The 19,630-nt window shown below is 37.2% G+C and overlaps 3 protein-coding genes across 6 annotated transcripts in view; all 3 read right to left on the bottom strand.

The window, feature by feature from the left end:
* LOC107680260 (cAMP-specific 3',5'-cyclic phosphodiesterase 4C-like) overlaps positions 1 to 14,338 on the bottom strand; it is a 41,229-nt gene extending 26,891 nt beyond the window's left edge. For 2 of the 3 annotated variants that reach the window (XM_016476076.1, XM_016476077.1), the window contains exons 1-3: positions 14,311 to 14,338; positions 14,022 to 14,085; positions 12,835 to 13,049 (exon numbers count right to left, since the gene is read on the bottom strand). In XM_016476076.1, the coding sequence (XP_016331562.1) occupies positions 12,835 to 13,049; positions 14,022 to 14,063 (257 nt within the window). In that variant the 5' untranslated portion in view covers positions 14,064 to 14,085; positions 14,311 to 14,338. Of the gene's footprint in view, positions 1 to 5,404; positions 5,808 to 12,834; positions 13,050 to 14,021; positions 14,086 to 14,310 lie in introns of those variants that run through there. The other variant, XM_016476078.1, reaches the window with a different exon arrangement.
* Positions 14,339 to 15,392: 1,054 nt separating this feature from the next.
* On the bottom strand, positions 15,393 to 17,251 carry LOC107680257 (mpv17-like protein 2). 2 transcript variants are annotated; one of them, XM_016476074.1, is made up of 6 exons: positions 16,899 to 17,251; positions 16,688 to 16,812; positions 16,332 to 16,493; positions 15,878 to 15,954; positions 15,662 to 15,788; positions 15,393 to 15,460 (listed from the first exon to the last, which is right to left on the bottom strand). In XM_016476074.1, exons 2-6 carry the CDS (start codon positions 16,767 to 16,769, stop codon positions 15,426 to 15,428), a joined length of 483 nt encoding a protein of 160 aa, XP_016331560.1. In that variant the 5' UTR covers positions 16,770 to 16,812; positions 16,899 to 17,251; the 3' UTR covers positions 15,393 to 15,425. The 2 variants fall into 2 exon arrangements, with proteins under 2 accessions (XP_016331560.1, XP_016331559.1); XM_016476073.1 differs by having other exon boundaries at positions 16,688 to 17,251.
* A 307-nt stretch (positions 17,252 to 17,558) lies between these two features.
* On the bottom strand, positions 17,559 to 19,630 carry LOC107680256 (gamma-interferon-inducible lysosomal thiol reductase-like). The gene is made up of 7 exons (XM_016476072.1): positions 19,437 to 19,630; positions 18,904 to 19,086; positions 18,552 to 18,626; positions 18,344 to 18,433; positions 18,110 to 18,262; positions 17,948 to 18,016; positions 17,559 to 17,847 (listed from the first exon to the last, which is right to left on the bottom strand). Exons 1-7 carry the CDS (start codon positions 19,569 to 19,571, stop codon positions 17,782 to 17,784), a joined length of 771 nt encoding a protein of 256 aa, XP_016331558.1. The 5' UTR covers positions 19,572 to 19,630; the 3' UTR covers positions 17,559 to 17,781.

Below are 19,630 nucleotides of genomic sequence, written 5' to 3'. Positions count from 1 at the left end.
TGTATTCATTATCGTTTCAGAGTCAAAAGGCATTTCTTTCTCTCTTGAATTATCTAAACATAAATTGTGAACAAATTATATTGTCTAATAAAACAAAGATTCCCCTCAAATCTCTTGCTTCAGCTAAAACTGCCAGGATGTAGCTGTTTCTCTTTGTTAATGATTTGGACAGCATGAGGGCTGATAAAGATCTTTGGCTAAAGCAAATGGCCTTGTTTTGGCCTTGTTTGGACTGTCTACTCTACATGTTCCAGTCATAACAGTTTGTTAGGATGTCATAATCATGATCCAAAAAATAATGATGGGCAATTCTTGAAAAGATTTGAATATTCATGCAAACATGCAAATACTGAAAATACAACAAGGCCACAGAACAGTTCATCTGGGCTATTTTGTTAGAAAGTGCAGCCAGTGGCCAGGTTTGTATTGATTTAAGAAACATTTTCAGCAAAGATGTTTTTAATGAGATTTTTGACTGTTTGGAATCTGCTTTTAATTTTTTAACAGCTCAAAACTTTCCAGTTTAATAAACCTGCCAAAGAGATGCATTACATACTGTAGTTCTTTAAATTCAATGTTAAAAATTCAAACAAAACTGATTGATCAGGTGCTGTATGTTGATAATGTCAGTATGACTACAGATGTAGTTATGATTTTCCAGGAATTAATAAAACATTTTCCACAGCGCAATGTATGACGAATTACTGTGACGGATTGAAACCCAGCGTAAAAATGAAATTTTCTTAACAGATTACCGTGTGAGGAATGAAAGTCCCGAGGTCAAGATGATGTCAATTATTATTCTTGGCTCCGCAGCATAGTGAAAAATTCTCTGAAGCTCACCTCAGTGCTTCTTTTTTATTATTATTCTGGGTTATAATGTGAGTGTTCAGACTTTAAGTCAGTGTCCTGGAAATCTATCAGCTCCAGATAGCAAACAGACTTCAGGTGTTTATACCTGGCCAACGTCTCAGTGCTGGTACTGGTACAGACTCTCAGCCTCTTTTTCTCCTCATCTATGCATAGGGAAAAAAAATCTGTTCAAAGTTTTTTTTTTCTTCTTCTTCCAAAAGTGTAAAGACTTTTAAATTGTTACAACAGTTAGGTCGTGGCCTAATGGTTAGAGAGTTGGACTTGTAACCCAAAGGGTGTGGGTTCGAGTGTCGGTACCGGCAGGGATTGTCTTCCACCCTCAATACCACGACTTAATGTTGTGCACTTGGATGGGTGAAATGCAAAGCACAAATTCTGAGCATGGGACACCATACTCGGCTACACATTACTTTCACTAATTCAAATAAATGCTGTTCTTTTGAACATTCTGTTCAAATACTGCTTAAAAACAAAATGCTTTACGATTTCCACAAAACTGTTGCACATCCATAATAATAAGAAATGTTTCTTGAGCACCAAATCAGCATATTAGAATGATCATATGTCACTGAATACTGGAGTAATGATTGCTGAAAATTCAGCTTTGCCATCTGTGGGCAAACAAATGGCTTTTGCCAGGATTGAGACTCAGAGGATGCATGAATCTCCAGCCAGATGTCACAGCATGCATGAAGCATGCACATCACTGTGCTGACGTCACAGGCTTGTCACATTGATGCTTGACTAACAGCACGTCTGGCTAGCAGCTGAAAGTGTTGTCACCAAATTCCTGTGATAAATTTTGCTCCACAAAATGGAAACTGTGATAAAATCATAGTGTGATTTTAGTTCTGCTCATAATTCTCAGGCAAGGATGCTTTTGCAACAAAAAAAAAAAAGTCTTAGAAGCACATATTTAACTGGTTTTGTGCTAAGAAATTAATGAATTGCAGTGTAGATGCAACTTTTAATTTTTAAATGATTTTGTAACAGGCAGATGTGTAAATTGACCTTCATTCATTCATAATGTGATGCATTTACATTAGACCATTGCATCCCCTGCTGGTGAGAAAAGTACTACAATTAACCATCTGGAAGACCACATAAACCAAACCCAGACTAACAAATCATGAGCTCAGCCCACCTTTCCCATCTCTTAAATGTGTTACAGTACTGCCATGTGGTAGATTGATTGTGCCAAATGGCAATACCATTTTATTTTGATATTTACCATTGTACTGAATTATTTATGTACCATGGAATTTATTTGGTACTCCAAGGTACTTATGTGGAAAACAATTATGTGGTATTACCATGGTACCATATAAAAAAAAAAAAAAAACCTGGGCAATAACACTGTACTTTTCCATCCCTGTTCAGAAACAAAACACCTTGAACAAGTTTTCTAGCAGATTTTAGAGAAGTTTTGGACACGTTTCAGCTGGTCTGATTGGCCAACTAGTTAAACCAAGTAAGTGCCACGCTGGGAGACCATTTAAGACAAGCAAACCAGCTTAGAATAGTTTAAGATGAGATGAATCACACAGTTTAAACTAGTAGGTGCTAGTCTAAACTGCACTGCTGTTAATTTTTTGTCAACACTCAAATTATTACTGTGACTTTTACAGTTATATGATTTCACCAGTAGATGTCACCAGCCTATAATCTAAGAGCATTGCAACAGATTTCCAAAAACAGCCGGGTTAAAAAAAAATTTGATTAGATTGCTGGTTTCTAATGGAGAAATAGCAGACAGATTGGCAGGGTTCCCGTCATCCGTGAGAGAGGCTGACAGATCAATGCGCAGTGGGAGTCATTGGGGAAAGCAGCCATGCTGAAAATATGGAGCAGAACAGTGACGCACAGCGACTCTGGTCACAGCGTCAGCGCCTATCGACTATTCTGAGCTCTGAGGTTTTATTTTTGGGTCCGCTGTATACTGACACTGTTGTCCTGTGATTGGTTCACCTCACTTGACTTTCTCTTTCGACATCGGTTTAGAACGACTCAGCAAGGTGCTACTCTTAATATGTGGAGTCAAAGTTATTTGCTGAGCCGGTGCAATGAAGGAGCAGCAACTACCACAGCTTTAAAGCTGAGAACAGTCTTGAGATACAATGCAAAATATACCCAATATTATTCAAGTCATTCTGATTTTTAGCTCAGGTTAGCATTCTCAGACAGTGGCCATTCATGTTTGCATTCCATTGTGCTGCTTTTCTACTATTTTCTGTCTAAATGGTGTTCTAAAACTTGAAGCTGAAGTCAAAAGAAGTTCAACTTTAGACATAAAAATCCATTCTGTGGACAATGTTGCCAACTGTACTTGAAACTTTTCAAAAATGCAAAGGAAAACGTTTTTCGTTTTTAGTACAATTGCTTGTCCTCTTTTGTACTCGCATAGCAGCAAGGCTCAAGTGCAGTCCAAGCTAAACCAAAAATATCTTAGAATTAGTCATAATGGGATATTGCTTTTATACAACAGCTCAATAATATTGAGTTACTTACATTTTAGTATTAGCTGTTGCTTTGTCTGTTTTTGTGTTGCCACCGAAAATAGCTCCAAACGAAAACACCACAGAGCAGCTGCGTCTCTGAACAACAAACTAGTCAAAGTTCCTGAATGAATCAGTGTTTTGAATGTATCAGTTGAAAGAATGATTCAGTGACTCACTCAAACTACTGGCGTAACAATGTAACTTGTAGAAAAGACGCACTGAAAAAAAACTAAACATAACTGGAAGTAACTTGTATGAAGTTAAATAATTGAATGCAACACAAATCACCAGATGGATGTGTCTAGCTCTCAGTTGGTGAGAAACTAAATCAACAACTGCTCAACTTCCATTTTTTTACCAAAATTGGCGACACCTATTGGTCAAAACGATGTAAATGCTACATAAACACACCAAACATGCATAAGTGGGAAGTGACATGTGGCCAAGTATGGTGACCCATACTCTGAATTAGTGCTCTGCATTTATCCCATCCAAAGTGCACACACACACAGCAGTGAACACACACACGGAGCAGTGGGCAGCCATTTTTTTGCTGCGGCATTCAATGTGTCCTAATATAATTACAAATGTCTATCAATCATTAAATACCATTAATTATGCAGTGTGTGTCAATATCCAGTCCTCTATTTTCATGCTGATGCTCTACAACACTGCTTGCTCTGCTTTAAATGGCTATTGTTGTGATACGCATCTAGGAAACAAGTAACAGCTTTGTCTGAGTCACGTGGAGAGTAAGAGTGCTGTCTCTAAATGAAAAGACTCTCTTGTAAACAGTGTAACTCTGTGATACGCTGTGCGGAGTTGTGACAGGTCCTTTAGAGAGCCATAGATTGAAGAGTGGCAGTGTTTCAAAGAGGCTCAAACGAATCTGCTTTACAAGAGGTAAATACTGCTCAGACTTCACAATAAAATCACCGCACATAGTGGCTGTGAACACTGGTGTCTTGACTGTGATCTTCAACTAATCATGCATAACACGAATAACATGACTCTGATGAATAGAAAGTTCAAAAGAACAGCATTTATATGAAATATAAATATTTTGTAACATTGTCTTTACTGTCACTTTTGATCCATTTAATGTGTCCTTGCTGAGTACAAAAAAATTCTTACTGACCCCAAACTTTTGAATGGTAGTTTAACTTTCTTTAGCATGTTTGGAAAGAGCATTTCTTTGTAATCAGTCTCACAAAATGTAGAGTGACATCTACTGTGCATGTGTGTTAGAATATGATCATTTTAAACAACATGCAAACTGTAAAGATTGCATATAGAGTACAAGAGCGTAATACATTACATAATTTACATTATGCTGGATAGTACAGAGGTTACTGTGCGCGTAAAGTCGCAGTGTGCCTACCCATTGTGACTCTGCCTTCCCGCTACAGGTGAACATCAACAGACACTGGCTAAACCATCGATTCTCCACTTCTACTGGCCTCAGGCTGTCCAGGCCACAGCTATAGCAGTTACACAACACATAACAGCCATTGCTGCTCTCTGCCTACTTTAACACTGTCATACTATGTATAACAGTGCTTGCAGAGGAAGAGGGAGGTCTAAATAAATCCAGAGCAGCTCTCTCCACTAGAAGGTGCACTCATCATTTCAGAGCTTATGTTAGTGATGTCAGAAATCCAGTGGACTGGTTTGCTTCAGGACTCTCTTACACAAGAAAAACCAACCAGAACAGAGCACTGAAAAAAACAACATATTCACACAGTGTAAATCTCATTCTTTCACATTGTCCAAGTGCTCATCAACACAGCAAAAATTACATTTACAACATAGGACAATGACATGGTGCAACACAGACACTTTAACAAAGGTATTTTTTGCTCAGAAAACCTGCTCAAAAAAAGTTCCACCACTTTTCTGCTAAAAAAAAAAGTTCCACCAAGGTCATTACTTAATCAATAAAATCTAATAAATTAAGCTTTAGAACTGAGTTTAGCACATAACCAACTCAAATTATGGTGAAGATAAATGTTGCTTTTGTTGCTTATACATACCCAATGCATGAGTGCCGCCGCGTTGAATAGTTCACCTGCATTGCCTTCCTGGGGAAACGAAGGTCTTTACTCATTGTGAGAGAGAATTACACTAACTTTTGAATACTATAGTTAAAACTCGGAAAGTGTGTCCGATTTTGGACAGCAAGGATGTGTCTTAGACACCTCAGAAGATTTCTCGTCTCATCTCATGTCTGCTATGTTCCCAGTGTCTCCATCCGCTGAGAAACATTGTGCTGAGACAATCTTGATGAACAAAAATTCAACAGAGTTTAGCTGGGCACTCTGGGAACTTGAAATAAACTTAAAAAAATCCACTATATCACCAGCATAAAGGCTCACCATAGCCTCTACAGTGCACCAAGTCCTGGATGAAAGTCTTTGGGAAATCACAACACTCTTAAGTTTGCCTTGCTGAATCCTTAAAGTCCTTAAAGGAAGAGCATAACAGGGAAAAAATGCCTAACAAAAAAGTATGCTCCAAAACTTACAAAAGTTATTTGCTGATATTTTATTAGTTGCATAAAAGTCTGAAAATCTGTGGGGAAAAGCTCCAAAATGGAGGTGAGAGGCTCATAATCCCATCAGATGCTCCACAGAGTGTGCTGTCCCATCCAGCCTCCTGGTGCCATTCTCTGAATCCAAAGTCCTGAAACTAAACTCTGGCCTGAAACAACCAGCCTTTGATAGAGAGAGAGACAGAAAGATAGAGGGTGGAGGGAAGGGGGAGAGAGGAACGCAGAGAGAGAAACTCTGTAGCACTGGTGCATGTGTATATAAGGTATTTTTCATGGGTCGGTTTGTGACAGTGTGTCCTGAGTGAGATGAGGCTCAACAATCCTAAACTCAACTTTTTGTACTTTGCAATCAATCAATCAATTTGTTCTTATTTTTTTTATTTATTTGTGTGTGTGTGTGTGTGTGTGTGTGTGTGTGTGTGTGTGTGTGTGTGTTAAGAATTATGACAAGAAAAATGTTTGCAGCTTAAATTCTGTAGAATATAAAACGTTGTGTGTAGTCTTTACATTAACCGAGATAACAGTGGTTTGGATGGTCTGTATTAAAAGAACAAGATAATATTAGAAAATATCTTGCAAACCAATACTAAATGACAACGTCAGGTGAGGGGAAGATAAGGAAAAGCCACTCATCTCTACCGTCTAGTGGACACAAAATATATATTTTCCACTTACAAAAGAAAGTACAAAATGAGGCTCCTTCAAACCTATTGAGCAGTTGACTTGACATTTTACTGTCATTTTCCTTTTATTTTTTTTCTCTTATATTTTGTCCATAAACATAAACTTTTTTTTGTAGTAATTCAGGTGACTGAACATGAAAATAATCCTGCAGTCTGACTATCCTTATTATGAACTGCAAATATATATTACCCTAAAAAATATAAATTAAAAATCTATACTATACTATTTCCATTATTAATTTATCCAATCTTGCATGCCTCCACATAACAGAAAGATAATCATCAGCATTGATTTTTAAAAACTGTCCTAAAATGCCTGCAGTGTGATATATTTTTAACCTCTAAAACAGTTTTAATGGCGTTTTTTTCTATACATTTTCTATAAAATAATATAAAATCTATTATAATAATGTCCTGAGATGCTGAGATAAGCTCCCCCACCCCTTTACCCTACATACAGGACAAGCAGTTTGGAGTATTTGTCAACTACCCTACTACAAGAGAACCTACAGTTCTTATATGTTTGCAAAAATACATGCAGATGACTTGGCAGCCTGTAGGTGACAGGAGGAGAGAAGAGACAAAGTTGTAGTTGATCTGTTTATGGGTGGGGCGAGGATGAGGGAGGATGAGGGCCACTGCAGGCACTTGAACTCAGGTTGTTGATATTGGCCAAACAGTCTTGAGAGGCAGATCAGGACACAACAGCATAACGCTCAAGAAGAATGTCAAGAGCAGCGTGAACCTTACACACAAGTTCTGGATCCAAAACACATCGAGCATCTCTGGAGAGTTGTTAAAGCAGAGGAAGCTGTAACAAAGCCGCACCCTTTGAATTCTAGTTGTCAAAAGCCTTTAGTAAATAAACAAGGGGAAGTTTTATTTCTTCTCTAAAATACCCACAGTTCAGATTATATTACTTCACTGAACTCACATGCTTTGTAAGTGCAGCGTAGCGCAGAAACAGCTCGCTAAATATTGAGGGATGCATGGGTCAAAATATTTGCCAATGTGAGATGCGTTAATCTCCAGTGGACATCTTGAATTAAGAACCAGAAAAGCTCCTGAAGATACATTACCACTCTGTGAAGGACTTCTTGGAGCAAACAGATCTTCTGTTATTATAACCCTGTAACATTATGTTAAAAACACTTTAAAGTTCCTGACACTAAATGTTAAATAAAGTCTCTCGCTCCGATTTGCTTCATCTCTTGCGGACAGTATTCTGACAGAGATATGGCTTGTTTAATCGTTCCCGTTCCTTCACCATCCTGTCATAATTCTCCAACAGCCTGTTTCTTTCTTTCTCGCAAATCCTTGACACACACAAGAAAGATCTTTTCAGCATTAAAAGTCACATTTGACCTGTGTGGACTTCCACTGTTCACCGAGCCAAGAGAACTGCTTTAGAGTCCATTAGACAGATGACAGGTTGACTCTTTCCACTTACATCACACAAACCAGCTGACATGAACACGGTGACCTGTGTTTAAACATTTCAGCTGAAACGGTTCTCTTGCAGATTTATTCTCAGATAAACAACTTCGGAGTTCACTGGTCACCTCTTGGAAAAAAAAACTTGATAACTGTAAGCAGTTAATAAATATTTGAAGTAATGTCTATTTCACAGTTTTCAAGTATTACACCTCCTCTGAGCTCTGCTAATTATTTCTCAACATTTATTGCGTGTGCGTGCATGGCTGGGGATGTTTACAGTGTTGTCAGGCTCTGACTTCCTCAAATCTTGGAAGTTTAACAGACACAGAAACAGCAGAGGCTGTAACATGTCAAAGGCACAGGCGTTAGAGAAATATTTTGGCACTGGCTTCCAAAAGTCCAGTTTTAAGGATTTGAACAGACTTTGTTCTGCATTATATGTTTTTTTTTTCTTTTTTTGTTTTGTACTTTTTGTTTTTGGGTATTAGTGCATGTAAACATTCATACAGACTGCATTGCTGGAAGCCAAATTAGTGATCATCATTTTATAGTGTAATTTTTTTATTTAATGTTATGTTATTTAGCTGAATGTTATATTTTTAGGTTACCTCTCAAAACATATGTACAGTGTAGTTTTTGGACCTTGATATACCTAAGTCAGCAGTTGTGTCAAATAATACATTTTAGGTTGTCAGTGTGGTTTGCAAGTTCTGAATTTTTTTGCTTTTCAGGCCTGACAGTATTTTTTCCCCTCCATTTTACAGTTATACTCTACCATTCAAAAGTTCAAGGCCGGTAAGATTTAAAATGTTTTTGAAAGAAGTTTCTTAAGCTCACCAAAACTTTTATTTGCATTTATTTGATCAAAACTACAGTTTCTATATTTTTTATTATTACAAATTAAAATAAGTGTTTTCCATTTTAATATAGTTTAAATGTAATTTATTCCTGTGATTGCAAAGCTGAATTTTCAGCATCATTACTCCAGTCTTCAGTGTCACATGATCCTTCAGAAATCATTCTAATATGCTGATTTGATGCTCAAGAAACGATTCTTATTATCAACGATGAAAACAGTTGTGCTGCTTATTATTTTTGTGGAAACTCTATACATTTTTTCAGGATTCTTTAATGGATAAAATGTTCAAAAGAACAGCATTTATTTGAAATATAAATCTTTTGTAATATTGTAAATGGTCACTTTTGATCAGTTTGTAATATGTCCTTGCTGAATAATTGTATTAATTTCTTAATAAAAAAAAAAAGTCTTATTGACCCCAAACCTTTAAATGGTACTGTGTGTTACCCTAATGCTAAGTAATAGATTTTTCAGCAAAACGTGAATGTCAGAAAAGATTATTTCTTTATATCTTTTTTTGACCTCAAAACACTGAAGGTGAAGAATCACGTGATTCAAACAATGTGAATATTATAATTGCTGGTGTTTGAAGATTGACATCAATAAAACCAGTTATCTCAAGAAGTTAAGAGCTAATTTAATCCTGAGTTAATTTTACTACCTGGTTGGACTTTACCAGGCTTAACAGACAGAACCAGTATAACTACATGGATAAAAAGCAGTTCATTTGATTGCTGTTGAGATAGGCTGACAATAACCACTTCAGGTCAAGACATCCTCCCAAACAAAGACATCTTTTTATGCTTCCACACAGCAGACAAACCACCTCCTTGATTATAGTGGTTATTATTGTAGCTAGAAGTGTTAGCATCAATACAAACTTTGGACGGCGGGCGAATGTCTCAGGCAGCCACAAAATTTGCCTTGTGATATGTTGTTACGTAGATGCCTGCGCCACAAGACTCCTGTGTGTGTTTTTGAAGCCAAGCCTCCCGGTAAGAGGCTAAATGAATGATTCAGAATGATTCAGATCCTACCTGGGAGTGTGAGCCAAAGTGAAGCGTCTCTGCAAAGCAATGCTGCGGTTCATCATCAGTCTGCGGAAGAGCAGAGGCGAGTTGCGGGGCGAACTCCGAGGAGAGTCCCGCGGAGACATTTTGGGGGAGCCGGTGGGAGAGTTTCCCTTCATCTTGAGATGCGAGGGCCTCTGAGGTCTCTCCTCTTCCAAACTCTCTGAGAGCATGTCACTCATGACAGCAGAGATCCTGTGTCTGCACAACTGGCAAAACAAGTGTCTAGTCGTGGCATGGGTCGCTCACTCACACTGCTGTCTCAACACAAAAACCACAGTCTACATCTCTCACCCTTCACTAGAGCTGAGAAATCCAGCCTTGCTTCAGAGATCACAGGCGCATTAATGGAGCCAGCCATCATAGCAATGGAACATCTCCCCTCGTGAACTCGCCTTGTTTACATAACTAGGAAGACTTCCCTCCAACAGACTAAATATGGCAGTGTGATTTACAATGAGAGGACTCCATGATAGAGCTCACAAAGTGGCCCCACCTCCGCATTAAGACTATTAGTGTGCGAGGTCCAGTGTTTACTGGTCTATAATGACTTCCCGTTCCAGTCCCCTGGTGTGCAGAAAAGCCAACTAACCAGCAGATTTCCTCCAAGAAATGCGTATGCCTTTCACATGCTCCAGGTTTACCAGGAGAAGTCACATGAAAGCTCTGACTATAAAAAGCAAAGTCAGATAAAGTCAGACAGAGAGCATGGCTCATGTCACGATGGCCCTCTATCACGGGCCCCATGGGCTTTGATTATCAGAGGGGAAAGGTTCCCTGTGATCCTCTGACTGCTGGATGAGTTGTGTATGCAAAAACAATACGCATGCAGTGGCCCCGAAAAAGGTTTTGAATACTTTAGAGACACTTAAAAATGTCTGTTGCATTACAAAACAAAACATTAAATCCTTTATTCAAACATTATAATAAAAATTACAACTCTTAATTAGAATTTTTTTCAGGTTTCCATTTTTTAAAACAATATGTGACCCTGGACCACAAAACCAGTCATAAGGGTCAATTTTTTGAAATTGAGATTTGTACATCACATGAAAGCTGAATAAATAAGCTTCCCATTGATGTATGTTTTTTTAGGATAGGACAATATTTGGCCAAGATACAACTATTTGAAAATCTGGAATCTGAGGGTGCAAAAAAATCTAAATATTGAGAAAATCGCCTTTAAAGTTGTCCAAATGAAGTTCTTAGCAATGCATATTACTAATCAAAAATTAAGTTTTAATATATTTACAGTAGGAAATTTACAAAATATCTTCATGGAACATGATCTTTACTTAATATCCTAATGATTTTGGCATAAAAGAAAAATAAATAATTTTGACCCATACAGTGTATTTTTGGCTATTGCTACAAATATACCTCAGTGACTTAAGACTGGTTTTGTGCTCCAGGGTCACATATAGCCTACACTAGCGTTTAGAAGTTTGTGGTCAGTAAGATTTTTTTTTCCCCTAAAAAGGAAATGAATACTTCAATCTCATCAGACATTAGTGAATCATTTTCATAGCTAAGGTGATAAACTACACCCTGTGGTAACCCTGTTGGGTTTATTTTTTTGCTTGGTTTGGTGTTTTGTTATGTGTGCAGTGACATTCAGATTTTTTAAGTGTGACAGTTTAGACATTTTAAATACATTTTGAAAGCCACTGTAATGTGAGGAAAAATGCATCAAGTTTTAAGCCTATATTGCTAACATTTTATGGCAGTATAAACAAAACTTCAAGTTAATGTCTTCAAAGTTCATGTGTAGCTGCACATTTACTAAGTCTGTTTATGACTTTTTGTCTTGACTGTTTTATTGTCAAGAGTTATTTTTCTGGTCTTTAGGGAAAAATAGCTCCCTCTTCTGTCTCTGTGCAAAACGTCAATTTCTGGCTCCGGATACTACATCAATTACTGAAAAATTGAAGTATACAGTATATAGACATGTAACAACTATTATTACAGTACTGATGTAGCTCACTGTACATTTAATGAAATTAGAAGTCTTTATTGCTTATATTAGTCACGAAACAACATGCACAACAGTGAGTGCTCCGTCTCCATCTAAAGTTGCTGACATGAAGCCACCCTTTTGAAAACAGGTACATGACGAACGGTCATGTGTAGGGTTGGCAACTTCAGTAAAGGAAAATAAGGGACAATTGTGATTCTTTATAGAAAAATAAGGGACAGAATAAGGGACACTAAAATATTTGTGTTGTACCACATAGTGTATGTCATTTCCGTGTCTGCAGTTAAGTATATGTATAAAAGGTGTATAAAAGGTTCTCATAAATAATCACATTTTGCTTAACCTATTTATGTACAATTATTCTAAAAATAATTTGAATGTCATACAAAAAACAAATGTCATGTGTTACACACAAACTATCAGCCTAAGTAAATTGCACCATTATAGAATTGTGACGCCAGTGGTGTAGTAATTTAGGAGGTGGATATGCTGTGAAATTACATAGCCTACATACATGACTATATGGCATAAATTTGAAAGCATAACTGAAAGTCTGAAATGCCAGTCAATAAAGCATTTTTTTTTTTAAACAATGGCAAAATTTGTAACTAAAATGTTATTGCAACCATATAGCCTATGAATGAATGAAAAATTTTAATTAAAGAGAACTTAGAGACTCAGAGTGTGGGCTGCTTTTGGTGCTTGGATTTGTGCTTCAATAATGAGGTCCAAGTTTAAGAATACACTAAGTTTATAAGCAGATTGCATGATTTTCCTCATTCTTTGCAAAATGTACAAAGCTACCCAAAATTAAGAAACCTTTCGTAAAATCACTGCTTAAGATTAAGTCATCTAAAGTGTCTTTAGAAAACAAAAAGAGCAGTTTACCATGAACTTTGAAAAGTCTCGGACTCCAGGCCATTGGGGATGCCGAGGGAGAAGGTGGTCTTGCGGGGTGTGTTCTCTGAATCTCCCTGAGCCAAAAGTCGGCGGGACAGACGGGGAAGCTGAAGGACCCCTGAAAATGTCCTCTTAACTGTACGGTGACCAGGCATGGATTTGGATTCGTGCAGGCCCTTCTGGTTCACAGGGTCCCATTCTCTCTGAATTAAATAGAGAAGGTATTTAATCTGCACCAATACATGATCTCTGTCTAGAACAGCACAGAAGACAGGTGTAGGCTAATGTTGACATAATTACTATTAATCAGAATCAGAATCAGAATTAGCTTTATTCGCCAGGTGTTTCTGAAGGGTGTCCGGGATGATGGTGTTGAAAGCGGAGCTGAAGTCCACAAACAAGATCCTTGCACAAGTCCCTGGTTTGTCCAGATGTTGGAGGATGTAGTGCAATCCCATATTGACTGCATCATCCACAGACCTGTTTGCTCGGTAAGCAAACTGCAGGGGCTCCAGCAAGGGTCCAGTAATGTCCTTCAAGCAGGCCAACACCAGTCTCTCAAATGACTTCATGACTACAGATGTTAAAGCAACAGGTCTGTAGTCATTAAGTCCTGTGATTTTTGGTTTCTTGGGTACAGGGATGATGGTGGAACGTTTGAAGCAGCGTTCCACCATATTAAGGTAACATATATAATAATAATAATAATATGACGTCAAATAACCAAGTAAAGGTATTTCCTTTTTGTTTTGTTTTTTTTCAATTAAATAATATCATATAATACCTGTTGATAGAAATCTTAGGGTGCACTTCAATGACTTCGTATGGGGGCAGTCGTGGCCTAATGGTTAGAGAGTCGGACTTGTAACCCAAAAGTCGTGGGTTTGAGTCTTAGTACCAGGAGGGATTGCTTGTCATTACCCACGACTGAGGTGCCCTTGAGAAAGGCACTGAAACCCCAACTGTTCCCTGGGTGCAGCAGCAAAAATGGCTGCCCACTCTGTGCACTTGGATGGGTTAAACGCAGAGCACAAATTCTGAGTATGGGTTACCATACTTGGCCACACGTCACTTTCACTTTTCACTTAAACTGGTGATCTGCATAGTCACAGTGAATCTATTGAGAATCAAAGCAGACAGGATGACTGTGAGCCTGATGAACTGATATAACCCACCTCTGATGTCCAGAAAGACTTCAAAGAAGAACTTCTCTTCATATTGTTGAAATGGGAGGCAACTCTGAAAATACACGCTTCATGATAAATAACAATAAATCTATTCAGAAAGTAGAAACTCTACTTTTTCAGGTGCCTGAAAAAAATACTTTCTACAGGACTATACAGTTAAATAATATAAAGATAATAAGAAACACTAAGCACCAGTCAATAAATAGGCCAATCAATATAACAATCAAAATTACTATTTTAATAATGACGGTTCAAATGTGCAGCAAATAAGACTTACCACTAAAACTGAGAAGATCTGGTAAGATGTATCGTGTTTTTCTTCCAAAAAAAAAAAAAAAAAAGTCATTTCACAAATATATTTTTGAAGCACATCTTCAATCCATGAGAGTTGCATTCTGGTCTCTTCCAAAAAATAAAAATAAATAAATGTTGTTTTCCAAGCCTGTGGTAAGTAACCTTTATAGCTCAAGAGCAAATGGTTTGTGAGAACATCCTGTCAGAACACCTGTTTTATCACAGTTTGGGAGCCCCTATGAATATGAGCAGCGTCCTGTCACTCTCACTCAGCAGGTTTGTCTGTGCTGCTGACAGCAGAGCAGATCACGTGCTGTCAAAAACTGTCATACACCACGGAAAGACAGATGCCTTGATAGATGAATAAAAGTTTTATTTTTTAATTTTTAAATTTAGATTCAACCTCAAAGTTCAAGTTATAATGCATAAATATAGAGTTAAATCTGACTCTAATTTATAGTAATATTCAATCATTTTATTTTCTTCCATTAAATAATCATAAATTCAAGTAGTTTCACATAATGACAAAGCAGACATCAAAAGTTCTATCCAACGGATAAATTTATCATAAAAAAAATACAAATTAATTAGGCAAAAATGTACGTGTTAAGGCAATTTATGAACATAATAGTAATAGTAACAATCAATAGTAACATTACTGCCTATGCAGCATCTGTTACAGCATTTCTCCAATGTACTGTATATGAAAATAATATCAGCAATTACTGTGATTAATTGCATGATAACTATAACTATAGATTACTATAAAAACTGTATTCTATACTATTATAAGAATATAATGTAAACAGTGTGATTTTATAAACTGCCCTTCACATGTCAAAAATACACAGATTTTGGACAAATACATTTTTCAATACTTTGTAAATTATTAAAAAACAAAATATCAATGGCAAGTAACCTTATTTATTTTGCCAATGTACCTGGTATTACGGGATAAAATGATATGAATTATATTATGTGAAATTTAAAAACAAAAAGCTGTCCATTAACAGTCTTGAATAATAAGATTTAATTATTTTTTTCGTGATTGAAGCGGAGTTTTTAAATATTCTCTTTCTTCAGACATCTTCAGGCAGTTCACTCAGCTTCTTTTGTGGCCTCTACTTGGTCTCCTGGAAAAACACAAATGTAATTTATCTCCTGTTACAAGGAAGCTTACACCAGGGAGGAGAGAGTCTCACTTTCATTTTTATCTTGCCAGAAGTTAAATAAACCAAGACTATATTATTAATTAAGTAATATTGTTAAGTAATTCTCACAAATGTATTATTATGTGATGCCATGTGTTATGTGACAGATGCAACCTTTCTTACTGTGTTTGAGGTAGGAGAGGTAAGTGTCCCATCCCAGGGTAATTATATTCACATAAAGGACACGAAACTTGGGTGGCAAGAAGTAGAAGTTTACCATTTGAGCTGCTGGCCAAACACACCAATCTGCCTAAAAAGAAGTATGTTATGAAACGTTGTCAGCTATGAACTTAAGTCATTTGGTTGAACTAAGGACAGATGCTTAACAGTGCAACATACCTTGTAAAACTCCCAGAATTTGTCTCTGAATTCTGCTTGTGCCTCAAACAAAGTGTGACCCTCCATCATACCCATACCTCCATAAATAAATAAATAAATAAATAAACAAGCAGGTGTAATATTCATACTTCATTTTTTTTTACATTATAAATCTCAAATATCATTAAGCATCCAACTGTAAAATTTACACTACAGGAATAAAGATTTTGATGTTTTGAAAGAAATCTCACCAATTCTGTATTTATTTGATTAAAAATACATTAAAAACAGTAATACTGTGAAATATTATTGCAATTTAAAATAGCCTACATTTTTATTTTAATATATTTTAAAATGTAACTTTTGATGGCAAATCTGAATTTTCAGCAGGCATTACTCTAGTCTTCAGTGTCACATGATCCGTCAGAAATCATGCTAACATTTTAAAATATATTCAAATAGAAAATGGTTTTACCTAGAAAGTACCAGGCTCCCAGTGCTGGCGATGCGACCAGCTGATCGGTAAGCACTTTCTTGCAGACATTACTGATGCCATTGCCTACAAAGTATTTGTCGAGCCACAGGTACCAGTAGTGCATGAAGGGACCCATAGAGCATCCGACGGCAAACATACAACCTATGGGGGCGCAACACCGCGAGAGTTCATAAATTTCGCGTTACTTTTTATGACAGGATATTCACACGATACCATAACAAAAAAAGAAAGAAAGAAAACGTTTTAAGTAACTACCCAATGGCACAGAAATGACAAAGATTATCTCATTTTTTAACAAGCCCAAGGTTTTTGGTAACAATTAGTTGTGTTGTCACCTGTACGCGACCAGTCACGTGCTCGGCCGGGCGTCCTCCGTCTCTCCCGTGTCTGCTGGATGAAATCGCCCGCCGCCAACATCCCTCCGCTGCTCACCGTGTTCGTCACGATCAGAAATCTGCCTCTGAAAAGCGGCTTCCAGTAACCGGCGATCCTTATGAGAAAATCCTTACTCTGACGAGATATCATGTTTAGGTCGATTTAACTTACATTCCTGTCAAGTTTGCGATCGATCAACGCTTGACGACTTCATTCGCCACTTCTGTCCGTTTATATATGGCGTAAGGTACCCCAAAACATGTTTAAATACTGAGAAGTTTTACTAACTTAAAATGGAAAGGAATGCATCTTCCTTAATACTCTCAGATAGATAAATAAAACATAGAGTTGTTCCGATATCCCCAAATTGTCCAGTTCGGCTGCAATTAGATCTCTAACACATGCAGATCTTTAGCTTTAATTCATAATAACCCAGCGGAGCTCGCATTAGCCGGTGACTAGGCACACGCGTGATTCCCTCAAGGACATCAAGATTGCGTCTTGGTTGCGCAAAACGTCGCTACATCAGTTTGACCCATCAATAGTTTCCTCCCGTTTGAACACGGATTACAGCTCATCATTTCTTCATTTTCGAGTGCCTACTCTTTATTAATAGTTTTTATATTAACGTTAGCTGTTATATTTATAAACCCAAAGTATTTTCACTTTCTTTGTAGGTCAAAATAATGTAGGACTCGGGTTAATAGGCAAAAATGTGAAACCACTGAGGAAGCATTTCTCTTGAGTAAAGTCCACTTTAGCATTGACTGATTTCTTAAACATTAACACAACAAGTAAATTAAAACTAAAAAAATGCAAAGGTGATGGAAATTTGCTTTTTAAATTTTGTTTATGCATACAAAACAGTTTTAAAATGTGACTGGATAAACATACAGTCTTGTCACCAGTTGTCATTTGCAGCCGAAAACCATGTACAAAATTAGGGTTTCATGTACATACAACCATAAAAAGATAACAACAAAACACTGCAGCATGTATTCGCTTGTGTTTCATGCATTTTCTCCATTCTTGACACTGTTATCGTAGTGATTGATTAGTTCATGCAGTAACTGTTGGTTTTCTTCTTCAACCCTTGACCACAAGCAGGTGGTTTGTCACCCTGTATGAACACAAAGAATGAAGACATCATGTGATGGACTCTTCGTTGACTAGATAAAACACTAAAATGATCATAAACACTAACAGGTTTACAAACAAACCTTGTACAAGCTGCACACAAGATTGAAGAGAGATGCCATCGCTTTATCCTGAAGAGCATCTGTGTGTTCCTGCAGGAACAACAATGTGCCATTTAATCACCAGGAAACACTGAACAAAAAAAAAAACATTTTCCTTATAAATAAACAAATACGTATCCTTACTCCATTAACAGTTATCCAAGGCACATATTCATGAGGGGGTTTCAGAGCATTTGTTTTCACTGCGTTTTGATGCATTAATTTATTGCCCTCCTCTCCCTTCACACAATTCATGACTGAATCCCACTTTGTATCAGGAAAGTAGACTCCGAGACACTGAGATAAGAGGTACAGATTAGCATTGCATTGGGGTTTACAATAAATAATAAATAAAATAAGAGAAGGTAAAATACTTACAGGCTGGGCAGCTTTCAGCACATCTACTCCTGACTCCATGCAGAAAATGACTGGAAAAGCGTTTATTCCTAACATACTCCACAAGCAGGTCTGATAGATAAGACTACAATTATAATACCTGCATTTCAAATTCAAACAAGATGCCTCCAATATTAACATCAATCTGCTTTAAAAAGCTTTAGGGGTGAAATCAATGGCAAAATCTCACCTCAATCATGTTACCTAGACATTCATCCTCTCCATGCTGACAAGTGAAGATGTACTTCCCTTGATCTTCTTTCTCCTATTGCGAAAACATTACGAACAGCATTTTAACATTTATTTAACTTATTAGTTTTACTTTTACTATGTGTAAAAGAAATTGGTAGCTATTTGCACGGTGCAAATTATGTTAATACTGTTTACAAGTTGTGAAGTTGTGAAGTAAATATCTCGTTTACACCTTGTTAAGTGCAAATAGCGATATAGATGCTAGTCATATAATATGTAAATAGAAGTAATGTGATGTCTGTCTGTACTGGGGTAAACTGTCTGAGCAACAGTTGGGAGTGTAAATATACCTGTGCATTTCCATATGGAACCAAATCAATATCCATTATGTCCTGCAACATAATGAAGGTTGGCACGAGCTGCAATACAAGAAACTGTCTGCATCCAGGACACAGAGACTCATAGTACAGGCTCACATTGACCGGGGCAGCGTTGGGCTTTGTTACGTTAAACTTCATGCATTGTTCCAGCACCTAAGAAAGAAGAGAATAAAGGGAAATACTCAGCTTCGTTCATAATAATCGGGCGTCCGCCTTCTTTGATGCCCAAAAAATGCAAAAAAATAAATAAATAAATAAATAAAAAACGTCGGGATTTCCCAGACAGTGGAAAGCATAAAAACGATAAGTGTAAATAGACCCATCATGTCAGGACGATTTGCATATCCAGTGTAGCCTTTCTAATGTAACTTCAAATGCAGTTTTATTTTTTCAAGTTAGCAAAATTATTGACAAAAGGAAATTCTAATAAAACATCCTAATCGTTTCGTGTTATGAAATTTAAGGACGAATTCGTAAGTTTTGTCAATGCAAGAGTCACTTACCCCACATTCGGCTGCAATGTCTTGAGAGTCGCACCATTGTGAAGGTGGATAATTACAGGAGTTTGCAAACCTGCCGCTGCATTTACTCAGCGAGCATACAGCGAAGAGCAGCACAGACACTTTAAAGCCGAGCATGATTCCTGTCCACCAGCTCGCCTCGATCTCTGAATGAAAATGAGTGTGTCCTACATTTT

The sequence above is a fragment of the Sinocyclocheilus anshuiensis genome, unplaced genomic scaffold, assembly GCF_001515605.1.
Source record: "Sinocyclocheilus anshuiensis isolate Anshui unplaced genomic scaffold, SAMN03320099.WGS_v1.1 scaffold821, whole genome shotgun sequence".
Lineage (NCBI taxonomy): Eukaryota > Metazoa > Chordata > Actinopteri > Cypriniformes > Cyprinidae > Sinocyclocheilus > Sinocyclocheilus anshuiensis.
This window is presented reverse-complemented; position numbering and strand designations above follow the sequence as displayed.